This window comes from Trachurus japonicus, chromosome 7, assembly GCF_045865225.1.
Source record: "Trachurus japonicus isolate A0001 chromosome 7, Traja_1.0".
NCBI lineage: Eukaryota > Metazoa > Chordata > Actinopteri > Carangiformes > Carangidae > Trachurus > Trachurus japonicus.
In genome coordinates this window covers 18,573,726-18,588,684 of record NC_140913.1, presented here as the reverse complement: position 1 = coordinate 18,588,684, position 14,959 = coordinate 18,573,726, and the positions used below count along the sequence as shown (strand labels likewise).

The 14,959-nt window shown below is 40.3% G+C and overlaps 1 protein-coding gene across 1 annotated transcript; it reads right to left on the bottom strand.

Moving 5' to 3' along the window:
• Positions 1–303: 303 nt before the first annotated feature.
• gnat2 (guanine nucleotide binding protein (G protein), alpha transducing activity polypeptide 2) lies at positions 304–8,516 on the bottom strand. Its single transcript, XM_085781808.1, has 9 exons — positions 8,186–8,516; positions 3,978–4,020; positions 3,329–3,470; positions 3,013–3,170; positions 2,765–2,893; positions 2,511–2,640; positions 2,261–2,414; positions 1,641–1,852; positions 304–1,165 (listed from the first exon to the last, which is right to left on the bottom strand). Exons 1-8 carry the CDS (start codon positions 8,289–8,291, stop codon positions 1,662–1,664), a joined length of 1,053 nt encoding a protein of 350 aa, XP_085637934.1. The 5' UTR covers positions 8,292–8,516; the 3' UTR covers positions 304–1,165; positions 1,641–1,661.
• Positions 8,517–14,959: the final 6,443 nt, after the last annotated feature.

Genomic DNA, 14,959 nt, shown 5'->3' with positions numbered 1-14,959 from the left:
ACCTGTCCGTGTGGACCTGCATGATCCCAAATCCCACCAATCCGTCCCTGTACAATCTTACAGTAAACCTCGACAGATTCATCTCTGCTGTAATTTCTTTTTAATCCTCAATGGGTTTATTGTTGATGAACTTCCATTTTCCCCTCCGACTAGGGAACAGGGAAATAACAGCAGTATTGTCCCCAGCAAGTAGCAGCCAGGGGTAATCTGTCACTGTGGACCGCACTGTTTTCTCTAATTCAATACGCATTATTAGCTCAATGACAGATGACAGATGTTGCAGAAAATAAATTGAGACACAGATGAAGTTAATGCATCTTTATTTCATGCTTCTACTTTTCATAAGAAAGGACAAACTCAGTAGATTTTCATTCCTTTTTCATAATAAAGCATCATCCTTCTAGTGTTTCCCCCTCTCTCTCACACACATATACGTTCATATAGATTTATCTTTCAAAATATAATGCGTTATCTACTCATATGTACAAAGTTCCTCTACCGTGTTTGACCTTCTGAAAATTATCCATCACATTAAAATGTTAAGTGAAATGAATACATTAACACTATTTAGATTAGATACATGTACAATTTGGTTTGTAATCTGGATACACCGCAAGCACTGGGAATATCTGAGATATTTGCTCAGCAACTTTTTACAGTTTAGATATCAAGACCACAGAGACTAGTGTACTCAAAAACAAAAACAAGGTTGCAATGTTGCTATTTAAAATATCATAATTTTCCCCCATTTTAAAATTATTTTCTTAGTTTCACAGGGCTTGGTTTTAATAAATACACATACCACAACACAGTAGTCAAAAGGAAGCAATGAGGATCGAACTACTTCATCTTCATACCTTCAAACCAGCAGCTTGTGGTGGTGGATAAATACTGTACTTTAGAGAAAAAAAAACCCAAGGATCTTGTAGAAAGCTGTATGTCCACAACGATGATGTTTAGTGATTTGATAGTTGTTTCAACCCAGCTGGACGTGCACTGTGTTGCAGGGATGTACTGTTGGAGATGGAGAGGTGCAAGGAGCAGTCAAGGACCAGGACTGGACTTGGCGTGGAAGTGATGCTCCTGTGAGTGAGGATCCTCTGCTCCGTCAGTAAACTTCCAAGTTAATGCCAATATGTGAGGGGTTAAGGTAGGAAAGGAAGTTCTGCAGCACAGACGGAAATAAGAAATCAGTCTCAGACAACCAAAACAACCGATCATACGTAAATGAATATACAATACTGTCTTCATGTGGAAATGTTTTTAGGCCTATCTACAGTCACAACTGCAGGGTGAAATGATCTGCAGGTTGCAAAGTTCATTATACATCTAAAATGAAAAGTTAACTTATTTTGCTGCTTTGGGATTAACTGGTTTCAATCTTAGATCACTACAGGGAGACTTCTTTTTGTGCTTCTCATTATCTCCCTCATCCTCAATAGTCCCAAAAGGTCTAAAGTGTCTTTCAGTTTGTTGCGCTCATGTTATGGCTAGAAGTTGTTGCTTGGCAACACAGAGTGGCCAGATATGATTCGCTGTGTGAGTGTTAAATTGAATTGCCATGGGGTCTGCCTCATCTGGACCATGTTACCCTGTATCAACAAAGTCTCCAGGAGAGATGCATTGTGGTCACCGCTCACCTCTTTTTACTCCAGAGCTGCTTAGAAAAGACCGCAATCTTTAAGGTTTTCTTTGATGATGATGTCTGTCACAGCGTTGAACACAATCTCGACGTTCTTTGTGTCTGTGGCACAGGTCAGGTGGCAGTAGATTTCCTTCACACCCTTCTTCATGTTCAATTCCATGAACTGCAACTTGATGTAGTTGCTGGCGTCATCGTATGTGTTGGGGCCTAAAAGAGATTGAGTGAGTGAGAGTGAGGATGGGATGCAGTGTTAGCTCTTCTGATTGTGCATCACTTTGGACAGTTGGCTGACGTGACGTAAGACTGATAAAATGTTGTGCATCAGATGATTTGATTTAGGGAACAAGGCCAATGCTTTCTCTGTCAGCTGTTGAGTCTCAGTATTTCTTGCTTGAGCGATTTTGTCGAAATCTTTCAGTTTTGGTTTCCCTGTCGTCACCATAATGGTATTTACCAGTTGGTTTGTTTTGAACGCATAAAACAATAATCAACCCAAGTTAATCAGAGTCTGACTTCTGACCAACTGGTGTGGTTTTATTCCCGGCATCTTGAGACTCCTACAGAGTACAGCAGGTTTTAATACTGAGCTATTAAAGCGGAGTCAGTTGGTCTCACCATCATAGTCTGGGAAGCAGATACTCAGATGGACTTTCTTGATCTTCTCTTCAAAAAGATCCTTCTTGTTGAGGAAAAGCACGATGGAGGTCAGTGCAAAGAATCTGTGGTTGCAGATACTGTTGAATAGATGGAGGGACTCGTGCATGCGGTTCTGTGATGGACAGAAAGGAACAGAGGGTGAGCATCTATAGTCGGCAAGCTTTTCATAAGTCGGAATTCATGGTCAAATGGTTGTGTTCCCACTCACCACTTCATCATCCTCTACGAGCACCATGTCGTATGCACTGAGAGCTCCGCAGAAGATGATACAGGTCACACCCTCGAAACAATGGATCCACTTCTTTCTCTCTGACCTCTGGCCACCCACGTCAAACATCCTGTTCACCACAGAAAGTCGGAAGAAAGTCAGCCAGGCAAGCGTCTGCCGCACGTCAAAGTGCCGACTAGAGCTATAGGCAGTTTTTACCAGTGTCAGATGTTCAGGATCCACCGGCGACTTACCTGAAGTGCAGCTCTTTGCAGGAGAACTGTTCCTCAATGATACCAGTTGTTTTGACTCGAGATCGCAGCACATCCTGCTCAGTGGGGAGGTAGTCTGGCTTACAGATTCTGTCCATTTCATTGAGGTAGCTGTGGATGGCAGAACAAACAATACACAGATCAGGTCTCAGATGCGACACCCTCTTTTCTGCAAAGACTGAGCTACAGTAGCTGCTGTTGCATCCTTCCAACAGTGGGCATGGACTTACTAGCCAGCAGAGTCGTTCAGCTGGTACTCAGCAGCCCTGTCAAAGCCGGCCTGCACACCACTGTCATTCCACAGCTTCTTGATGACGTCAGACAGCTCAGCAGGCATTGTGCCTTCCTCAATGGAGTCTGACAAGTTCTGCAGCTTCTGTGCATCTTCCTGTGGTTTCATGCAAACAGAGCAAAAGTTCAGTTCATCAGTAGCAGCACTGCACTGGAATATAGTATGATCATATTTACAGTATGGTTTTTATGTATTGAATATTAAAAATCGGACAAGTGATGTCTGATTGTCATCTTTTGAGTGCAACATCAGACCTGGGCAGTAGGTGCGCCGAAGCCGACGCCCAGCATCTCCATGCCTCTGATGATAGCCAGAGCAGACTGCAGGATGTTGCCGTAGATGATCGCTCTGAACTCCATCTGTTCCTCCTTTGTGTAACCACCTTGATGCAGAATCCTGTGCACAAGTAAAAGCAAAGGGGGAAAAGAGTTACAGTCAGTTCGCTTTCAAACTTCGTTGTGTTAATCCTCTCCTAGCCAGAGCCAGTGGACATTTTCTATTCGTAAGTACTAGGATATTGCACTGAATACTCTCTGTTTGGATTGCATGTAAAATGGCATGTTCATACAGCAGAGAAATTATCTGGATAACCACTGGCTCAGGTGCTCACAGTGCCACCATGTGGTGTGTTTCTAAACCTCACTCAGCTCCCTTTGCCAGAGTGAAACTGACTGTACAAAACAAGTGCTGACAAATCAGGGTAAGCGGATGTTTGCCCTGTTGACCTTTTGTAAAAAGCCTCACTGCAAGTGAGACAGACAGAGATGAGAATGCTTTGGCCTGCTGGCTTCATGCCTGACCAATGAGATTAAATTACCCTTCAGCTGTACTGTAATTCCTGAGCGGTGACATGGTGTGGAAGACACAAAGTACGTATGTTACCCTTTTTTTTTAAATACTTACTTCATTTGTTTTACGATGGTGCTTTTCCCTGACTCACCAGCGCCTGAAAGAGAAGACAAAGATTAGCACCAACACCAAAACTGCTGAGTTTCTCTCTGTCAGGACATTGTGCAGAAAAGAACTGTGTTTGTGCCAAAAACAAACAAAAAGAAGGATGTTTATGATACTAAGCAATTTAAGTGAGCAGTCCGGCCAAAATAGAAAAGTCTTTCATCGACCCACAATGCTTTGCTGTCCATTTAGATAGTTTGATGATTTTTCTCTGGCCCTTTTTCAGATGTTTGCCTTCACCACAAGTGACTAATACCACATTTGGACTGTGCAACTCAAAGGGACAGAGAATTACAACATCATTGTTGACATCATGACATGAGTATCCACGCAAATGGATGTGTCATTATAAGATTATCAACCTATCAACAGTAAATCTTTACGTCAGCCTGATTTATAAACATCACATGTGACAAAGAGACACACAAAGACACAGAAAACTGAATTTTAGTGAGAGAGTGAAGTGTTAGAAGTTGAATTTGAATCCATGTTAGACATGACATTGTTGCCCGTGGTAGTGGAGACAACAGATTCGTATAATGCACGCATTCATCTCTGTTAATATGCCACGGTGATCATGAAGTTCTCTGAAGCGTTATGGTTCCCAGTTTGCTGTGAAGCTTCATTAGAGGACATGAAACTGGCTTTACTTAGAGGAACAACAAAACACTGTTACAGTTATTGAGTTGTTGAATTTGTCCTTCTAAAACTGGTGATTTACAATTAGTTATGCAGAGATGTCACTGAATATCAGTGTTTTGAGTAGACATGTCCGACCTTTGGCAAATCAGAAATCCATGTTTGATGTTTAATTTTTAAAGGGAACCGCTCCTCTGGATGAGATTATCATTGTACATATACAATATAAAGTGGATCATTCTTATATGCACAGTTAAAGTGACACAATTGGATGTTCTGGCTGAAGAAAAGCTTGCAGGGAGATCAGGCTCTGTGCAGCGCTGTAAGCTAACTGAGGCCAGAAGGAATTTATCACGTCACAGAGCAACCAAAGCTGGCTGCCCTGCTCACTGGAGCCACATTAAGCCCCATCTTTAGACTTACTGCTGAGCATTTAAAGACTTCAAGCCGTCACTCATGTGGCCCCATCAAACCCTCTCAGCAATCATTAGTAAGTCATTAACAAGTTTGTTTTTCCAAATTGTAATGAGGTAGTAAAGGTGGTATCGTGACGGTATTAATATTGGTTTGCATCAGCTGCGAGGATGAAATGAAGAGTTCCTTTATCCCCTCTGAGAGTCACTCTTTACCCAGTGCTCATTAGTGAGTGTGTCTTTAGGCTTTGCAGTGACATTAAATCTGGGTTTTAACAGGGGGCTCTATGTCCATGTTTATCCTGCAGAGCATACTGTAGATACAGCAGAACTTACAGGGAGTTTTAGTTGGGAGTTGTCAAGAGCAAGGAAAAGTGCCTACCTAGGAAACTGCAGAATTTACTGGACTGAAGTGGTGCAGGTTTTGCAGACATAACTAAATTTCCATTTATGATATGCAAACACTTGCAAAAAATGCTATTTGAATCTGAGATGATTCAAATCTTAATGCAGTGAAGATCTGCAGAGTAGCAGTCTTGTAACTTACCATCTTTAGGCCTCTGTGCTATATTTTCCTAATGGGGCTGTTTTCAAGCAAGGGAAGGTTTACTAAGAGATGTTGAGTGTTGTCACACCTGCATTCAAAGAGCTAAGCACTCAAATCTGTTTCAAACCTGTTGCTTTGCAATATACACCTGCTGTTTTTCCCATTTATTTACTTATAAAGTATTTTTCTATAATTTCTCTGGCACAGGACAGTGCTGCAGAAACAACTCAGTCACACATTCAGTCTGTGAATAGTGTTTCAGATACTGTAACATAGGACTTTCCAAATTCAGTAAGTGCGTCTTACAGTAATATATAATGTTTAAGTTGCATAGTTAAGTGATTTATGATTGATTTACAGCATCTATCACTAGTGTAGCAGCACAGATGTCCATACTTTGCTGTTTTGAAAGTTTTTTTCTCTTTTTTTCCTGACTCATTTGACAATAATTTGTCACAATGTCACAATCCTGAAATAATTTTCATTTTTGATCCTATTTCTCTGAACAAAGGCTCAAGAGTCTCATCACAATATTCACTGGTTTCCTGACCCTGAGTTGTGCTGTGGTAATAAAACACATTTCATACATAATGTGCAAGTTGAGGGATCAACCGAGACCTCAGCAAGTGGATCTGCACTAAACCAGTTAGCTAATCGGATTGACATATCACTGCTGTGCTGTGATTCATTTAGACCAAAGGTTATGATCTTTTAAGCACCAGTGTCCTTCCATTAGAATTGAAAAGTCACTCTTAATTTTAAGTTGTAGCCGAGAGGAAACATAAGTAGGTCTTGTCACTGTTTTTCAAATCAAGTGGTTTTGGCAGATATTGAAGATGTTTCCACAACCCTCATATTTGCAGCCTTTGAACAACTTGAAGTTTAGAATAAATCATCATGTTGGTAACAACACATCCTCAAAATGAATGCAGAAGTAGATCACATGAAAATCTTTTCCTGAAGTTTAGATCATGGCACGCTTTTCTGCAAAGTGCACCATATGCTTAAAGGGATATTTCAACATTTTGGCAAATTCACCTATTGCCATAATCCCTGTAGTTTTAGGAGTAGGTTCATTACCTTCAGCTGTTTTTAGATTGACGGGGAAAAGACGCGAGCTGCACTGTATTTCCACGTTTCCCTCATCAAATGGACAAGTTGTGACCTGCACATTCGCCACGCTATGAAATAATAATATAATTATGTAACATTACAACATCATGACATGAAGCAAATACTCAGAACTACTGGCTTTTGAAATCACTCCACTCAGACACTCAGCCGTGTCTGAAATGTAGCTTCAGTTACGCATTTGCCTCGAAAACAACTCTGTCTCGTAACATTCCATTATTATTTCATAGCGTGATGAATGTGCAGGTCACAACTTGTCCATGAGAGCGTTTTGGAGTTGTTGGATTGCGTATTTAGTTTGATGAAGGAAACGTAAATACCATAAGCCTCCGTCTCTCCCCTGCTGATCTCAAAACAACATGCACCGACAATTAAAGGTAATGAACCTGCTATGACTATAGTGATTATGGTAATAGGCAAAATTAAGTGTTGAAATATCCCTTTCAGTAATTGTATTGCTCTGTCAGACATGGGCAAACCATTCCTCAATTGGTCGTGTGGCTGCAGGTTTTTGTTCAGACCAACCAAGAGCACACAGTTTGACCAATCAACTGTCTGAAGACTGGGATCAGTTGATTAAATGAGTCCAGTCCAGTGTGCTGCTGCTTGGTTGGAAAGAAAACCTGCAGCAATAATAGCAATAATAGGAATAGGTTGCCCATGCATGCTCTATGTTGTAACATAGTCAAACAAAATATTTATTTTCAGTATTTCAACTCAAATTTCAGTGTAGCGTCTCGGCCTGCTTATCTCAACTCAACTTATCTCACTCGCCTCTCTGTCTGTCCTCTTTTCTGTCACTAATGCCCTTTGAGTTTTGCACAAGCATAAACAGTCCTCCCATCTTTCTAATAAACTAATGCATCCTTTTACCCAGAAACAAATCATCTGTGCAGCCTGTAAATCCGCTGATCATGCCATATCTTAAATCTAACTAAGGAGTGAACAGATGTTGCCAGAGCAGCTGAGCACTACCTCAGATGACTCATACCCAAGACTTAAGAAACAATAGGAAATAAGCTCCACTAAACTGAGACCACGATGGATACCCATCCATTACTTGATGGATGTCTTGGTGGTTCCTAATTATTCCAATTTGGTAATGATCTGTAACATAAATTAAGTCTCATCCTGTAACCCACTGTTTACATTTCAGTAAACCAGTAAAAGGTGACTCAAACATTTCTCTAAGATCTGAGTCTTGTCTTTGTAACTGTGCACCCCATCAGTTACACCTGTTGACTGTTGGCAGATGACAACTTCTGATCTACTTCGCAGACCTGAACCTCCACATGAGGTTTTGTTCTGTCAGAGATGGAAGTTTAAAAGTTAAACAGAGTTTGTAAACTACTGAAGTGCTGGAAAGTGGAAAACCTGGTCACCCGGAGCCATTTGCATCAAAACTGATAAAACAAAAGTCCACTTACCAAGCAATAATAGCTTGACAGTTTTAGCTTCCTTATCAGCATCTTCTTGGAGTTGTTTTTCCAACTCCTTAGACTTTTTGTCTTCGGCGCTTGCTCCTGCACCCATTTCTGCCTCCGCTAACTCGAGATCCTCTATGAAGGAAATTTTGACAGTTGACTGTGAGCAGCTGCAGAGAATCTTGGTGGAGCACTAATCGTGCTGAAAGGCGATTTCAGAGCGGAAGGGGATTGGGAGGGAGGTGCTTGAGCCTTCCTGGCTTGGTTGGCTTCTTTCGATTAGATGATCAGATGGGACCCCTCTCAAGGATCAAATCAATTCAGCAGCTCTGTTAGAGAGCCACGCTTTAATTCCCTCTCCTTAAATCCCTGACCTAGGAGGTGCTTCTTCCTGATTGGCCAGCCAATCCAATTAGTCGAACAAGGGCAATAGTGAGTTATGTAAAGAAAAGGAGAAAATAAACACACATATGCACAGTGAGAGTCATTCAATGGTTTTTCCATCTGGAATTAATCCAAGAAAACCTGATTTGGGTTGTGTGTGTGTTTTATAAAGACATGTATATATGAATGTGTGTACATAGGATTCAGTCCCTTGTGCTTGTGTGTGTATACGATGTAGTGTAGGGTCAAAACTTTGTCTATTTACATTTATCTGTGGTTTGGGCTAACTGTGTAGGCGTCATCCCATCCACCCAGCCAACTGGACTCTTGACTTCAGTGTCAGTCACATGGACAAAGCATGGAGGGAGGAATTAAGGTCTCATAAACTTCTTATAGTTAAGACGTTTAAATCCCAGGTGGTGTGGTGCCTGCTAAATAAAGCAACTGTCACTGTACTGCAGTCTTCAGTTGGGGGTCTCTCTCAGCAATAACATGTTTCTCTAGTTACATAATCTTGAGGGGGGGAATGAATACCTCTAAAAAATATTCTTGTTTTCCATGTTGATGCTGGATTGGAGCAGTTGGGTGATAGTTGGCGGTCAATGGGCCTTGTGTCCAGTGCTGTGCTGTTACGTTGCCGCCCTGCATGTTGGAGGACTTAAACTGAGATTTGACTGCATTTGATGGTGCTAATTCAGTCAGAATACGGCTTACTGCTCTATATATTAGGCAACAAACTGCGTCAGAAGGCTTCAGTTTTGGTACTTTAATCTCCAAAAAAAGAGCATCACTTTCAGATGGTTTTCACACGACGTAGTAACAGACCATATAATGTTATAACAGATGTGTGAGGAAATGACTGGTCAGAAGATATGTCCAGACTGACTACGTACTATTTCACACATTATTTTACTAAAACACAAAATGCCTAAAAGAAAATGCATTTTTTAGTATAGTTGCATATTGTGTTAGTCAACCTGAATGAAGCCAGACTGTGGTTGAAATATAGTCTTGAAGTGTGTTCGGTTGCATTTGCTGATTTGAGTTGAGATCTGACAGATTAAAGAGGTGGGACTCTGGTGCGGAAAATAAATATTTGATCCCCTGCAGATTTTTTCTCTCATTTCACTTGATCAGATGCAAATTAATTTATAACCTTTATATGATATCATTTCTGGATTTTTTTTTTGTTGATATTCTGTCTCTCTCTGTTAAAATAAACTTGTGTTTAGCTCAGTTGGTAGAGCAGCCGCCCATGTGTTGAGGCTACAGTCCTCACTGCAGGTGGCCCCAGTTCGAATCCCGCATCCCTGCATGTCTTTCCCCCTCTCTCTGCCTCCCCATTTCCTGTCTCTCTCTCGACTGTGCTTTCCATTAAAGGCAAAAAAAGCCCAAAAAATATACTTGAAAAATAAATAAAAATAAACTTACCATAAAAACTATAGACTGTCCATTTCTTTGTGGGGGAGCAAACTCAAAAAATCAGCAGGGCATCAAATACTTAATTTTTTCCACTGTATTCTTTACTTCTATGTATACTTAATCTATTCTATACTTACCTACAAATAAGGTTTCACCTTGAAACAAACATCTAAATTTGTACTTGATACAGAAATAAATGTGAACACTTAAAGTGTCTGTGGGCAAGATGTCTTCACGTTTTTAGTTAGACATTGGTAGACAAGTTAGACAAGTAAAGCTAATTGTTTCATACCAGCATTATTGCTATTGAGACTAGATTCAGCAGTACACACATAGATGTGGAAATGGGAGTTTACTACCTTATGTGGACAGTGAACATGAAGTGTGTGTGTGAGAGACAGCTACAAGCATCTTGAAGTACCTGCTAATCATCATTAGTTTGATTGATCGTGTTTGTGTTGTTGATGTGTCATGGTGATTGTTGAGGAAATGGGCAAATGAGGCAGGTGTGTTCGTTTGTCATATTTAAATTGTGGGACATTGTCTTCAATTTTCAAAGCCCCACCCATTTGCACCCCTGAATCTTTTTCATCAAACCAGATCTGTATAAAGACAGAACAGGGCTGCTCCACCTAGATTAGATGTGAGTAATTGGATATTTTCTCTGTAAACCTGGTATGATGGAGTCATATGTTGAAAATGTTCTCTGGGAGTGTGATGTAGGCTGAACAGGTTTAACAGAACTTGGGTCTTCCCCTCAGCCGGCCAGACAGAATCCAGTTTAGTGACGTCAAGGTCAAATAGGCTCAGCGGGCAGCTAAAGGATTGACAGACTGGGACCTGGGAAGAAGAAGAAGTGTGACTCGTGAATGATGTGGTGGACTGTTTCAGGACGTTTCACTCTGACGTGATTAAATCTGAAAAAATGCACCGCCCAAGAGCTGACGAGTCTGGTCAGAAACTTGCCCTCTACTCTACAATCAATGCCCCTAAAAAAAAGAAGCAAAAAAACAAACAGTGAATGTAGCAGTATGTTTGTATGTAAGTCAGACTCTTTCAGCTTTGCTTTAATTTACTGAGCATCACATTCATTTCACTGTAGTGCTATTGGCCTGGGGCAGAGAGTTTCAGGTCTAAATCCCAGATGCTTCCAAGCAGGCTAATCGCAGTAGCGCATCTAGTGATGGCAGCCAATCCCATTAGGGGGTGGATGGCGTAGCCCCGCTTTGTGCTCAGCCCCTCAGTCTCTGATCTGTTGACGAGATTAACGTCAGAGCCTCAGATCAACCCGAGAGGCAGGGGCTTAACACGTCGTCTTTTTGGGTGATGGGTTTGTGGAGAGCAAAGAACTAAACATGTAGGACGAAAGAGCAAACAAAACAAAATGCAGCTTTAATTTACTACCACATGAATTTGTGGAAAGGGCCAGCTGTTTTTCACCACTCACAGCAGCTGTTTTATTAGTGAGAAAAACAAGATGGAGCTGATCCTCTGGCTTAAATTTCCCTCTTGTGGCACATTATTGAAACAGACGTGCAAACAAACCATGACAAGAACAAACCAACATGAAAATAATTAGTGTTTGATACAAATCCAGACAGATACAGAGCTCTCTAAATCCACAGTAGATTCACTTAGAGCAGGTTCCCACCTGCTTATTAGCTAATATGGTTTAGGCCACAAGCTTTTCTATATGTCACAAAATAAATAGGTGAACTCAGCCTGCTGACGCATGGGAAAGCCTTAGTGACACCATACTGAAAAGTTTACACACAAGATGTTGTGATACTCGCCGGTAATCCTCTTCTAACGCCATCATACAGCTTACATTTACTAAGTACGTTGCATAAAAAGTAACATATATCATTGGCCATAAGGTTGTCAAAATATTTTTCATGCATTGATTTATTTACTGATATGCACATTTGCACATCCACATTATGTGCACTATATATACTTAACATGCACTTTATATATATATAGGCTACATATATAAAGTGTATAGTGTATACATTTACAGTACATGTAGAAAAGTGGAAAAAAGTTTGATGTTGGATCTTTAATTTAGATTTTGCCTGCATACATACTTTGTTGTCTGTCGTGACAACATTTTCTTCGACGTTGCTCATGTACAAAAAACACAAAACAATTGATAACCATTGGACATAAAACAATCTGTCAATAGCCAATCTGACTAAAAGTGTACATTCTTAAAAACAAGTGTAAGGCACTTTCTATTATATCATTTGTCTTTGTAGATTCAATTTGGAGTGAATTTCAGCTGAATTGCTCACTAAAGGAAGACAAATATAGAGAAAGTGGTGGTTTTGATGCTTCTTTTTTTTCTTTTAGGTTTTTTTTGTCTGATGTACTTTTAATTTTGAAATACACATACAGATTAATATGTGAGAAACCAGAAATAGAAACCAGGTACACACACTCAGACACACAGACACACACACACACACACATGGAGTGTAGCATTTCAAGATAATCTAAATTCAATATTTGTGTCGGTGGTTGCATGTATAGATACATCTGGTGAGGAGGACGCTTTTTGTCCAAGGTCAGCACACATTTGCCTGCAGTTGAAGAGGGATTAACCACAGACAGATTAGCTTCAGAGGCAATGAGTGAAATGAAGTCAGAAGAGTGAACTTAAGGTGAATTAATTTACTCATGGAAACAGTGCGTGGGCCTCAAGTCTCCATTCAGATGTTGGCTTGTCTGACACAGCAGTGGTTAACTTGTCCTTAGCTGTCTGCAGCCACAGTGAAACTTTAAGCACCTGCTCCGTTCACCTGCACCTCCGGCTCCATCTGCCCCAAAGATCTCCTCAGGGACGAGAGGCTGTCACTGGTCGTCAGTGTCAAAGAGCTGCCCCACTCTCTGGATACTCAGCTTTGGCCTCACTCACTCTCCCTGACTGTGATTTTTACTTTAACAAACATGCATCAGTTTCTATATTGGGTTGCGATTGGCTGTTTGTTAGGTATCGTTCATCCTCACCGTTCTCCACTGATATAATGGAGGTTCACATATTATCTCCTCAAGATGGTGCCGCTCATTTGTTATTCACCCGATTTGAGTGAAAGTTAAACCTTTGATGAGTCCACAATAGGTTTGAACAATTCTCACCATAACAATATTCGTAAAGAAAATCATGAATGTGTTTGGAACACAAATTGTAAAATTATTTATTATCGATATATCACTTTTGGTAACAATAATTGTTGTTGACTTCAGTTCTTTCGAGCTACACTGACTCACTTTTCTATAAAACTCAACAAGTGGTCTGTGTTAATGGTGTGTTACTGTGTCATCATGCACACGTACAGCATGTGCCCAACCACGCAGGCTTACAGATCACCGTGACACCTGTAAGTCTTCATATTGATGTTAAACAATGTGGGCTTGTACTGGTCTACGTTTCAGAAGTGCTTCCAATTTATGAACCAGTAAGGCTCCTCAGATCCTCTGGTTCTTCTTTTAGTCGATCAGAAACGTCTGGTGATGCTGCTTTCAGCCTTTATAGGCTCCAAAAACCCTGGAGCAGCCAGAGGAACTGAGAGGAGCTGGAAATACTGATACTTTTAATCGTAAACCTAAGATTTTTGTTTCAATGTGGCTTTATTGTTGTGCTCTTTAATTTGATAATTTAAGTGTTAGTGTTAAGTGTTTTATATTTCCCTTAATCCGGGAAGTAACCACACTTGGTAACTTATGTTTGACAAATAAAATAAGTAATTTAAGTTTAAGCTAAGTACTTAAGTTTAGAACAAGCATTTGTTTTCACATTTGTATGTATGTACACGATTTGGAAAAACCATGGTAACTTCACTGACCACTGACTCTACACTGTAGTGTTTGTATTGTACAAAAATACCATCTGTCATTTATAAGGAACAATCTCATGAATATTTTACCACAACCTGTTTTTAAAAATGAATAATAAAATAATATATTAATCATAATTGACTCATGCAATGTCTATAAAGTTTTAAAGTGTATGTTCTTCATGTAAACATGTCTATTTACTTCAGTTGATGATGTCACTGAGCAGCTTATTACTCTTTAAAAGATTTACACACTGCGACGTGTCCCTGTGCTGCAGTCACTCTCACTCACTACTTACCCATAAATACCACAAGAGGGCAGTAGCTACACATGGTACACACCTCCACCAGTGCCATTAGTTTACAGCTGCTTGAGTGGAGGATTAGATGTTTTAGTCCTTCATCTTCGCACTAATCTAAGAACAGTCTCCATGATTGCCCCTTTTTTCCTCAAGCACAGCAAACCCACTCCTCGTTTGATTTGTGGAGTGAAGTGTGGGAGCTTCAGATTGTGTTGTGTGTCATTGTTATGTCTGGGTAGGTGATGGGATGTGACAAATCACAGCCATCATAATAGATTTATATTTATCAGGAATAGTATATTTCTCTTCATCAGCTGCAGCACTGTGGCTCCTGATCATCCAGTGTTTGCATGAATGATGAATATATTGGCTGGTGTTTGTTATTGTGCTCTTCACTCTGTTGAGCCAGGTGAGCCACCGGGCGCCCAAGTGCTTTTTGTTTTGTTTTTTAATTGTCACGGCTCTCTCGGGCGGCCTGATGATCAAAGCTTCACCGTGTCCTCTAAACCACTGTGAATGTGTTTGTTAGCAGCACACTGTGTCACACAACAGAATAAAAATAACTACACACATTTACGAAACTACATGAACAGATAGCCACCATTGTTTAAATGAATTAAGACATTATTGAAGTCAGATAAAGGAGGCTTTCCTTCAAAGAGCAACACTTTTGAAATAAAAATTAACAAATGTTTTTAATGCTAATAATAAATGCTAAATTAAATTGAAGGTTTACAGATTCATTCTCTGTTAGATGTTGAGATAGTTTAATGTATATTTTAGTGTTTTTGTTATCATTATTGCATAACCACAACTTTTCTCCCCTCTGGTTT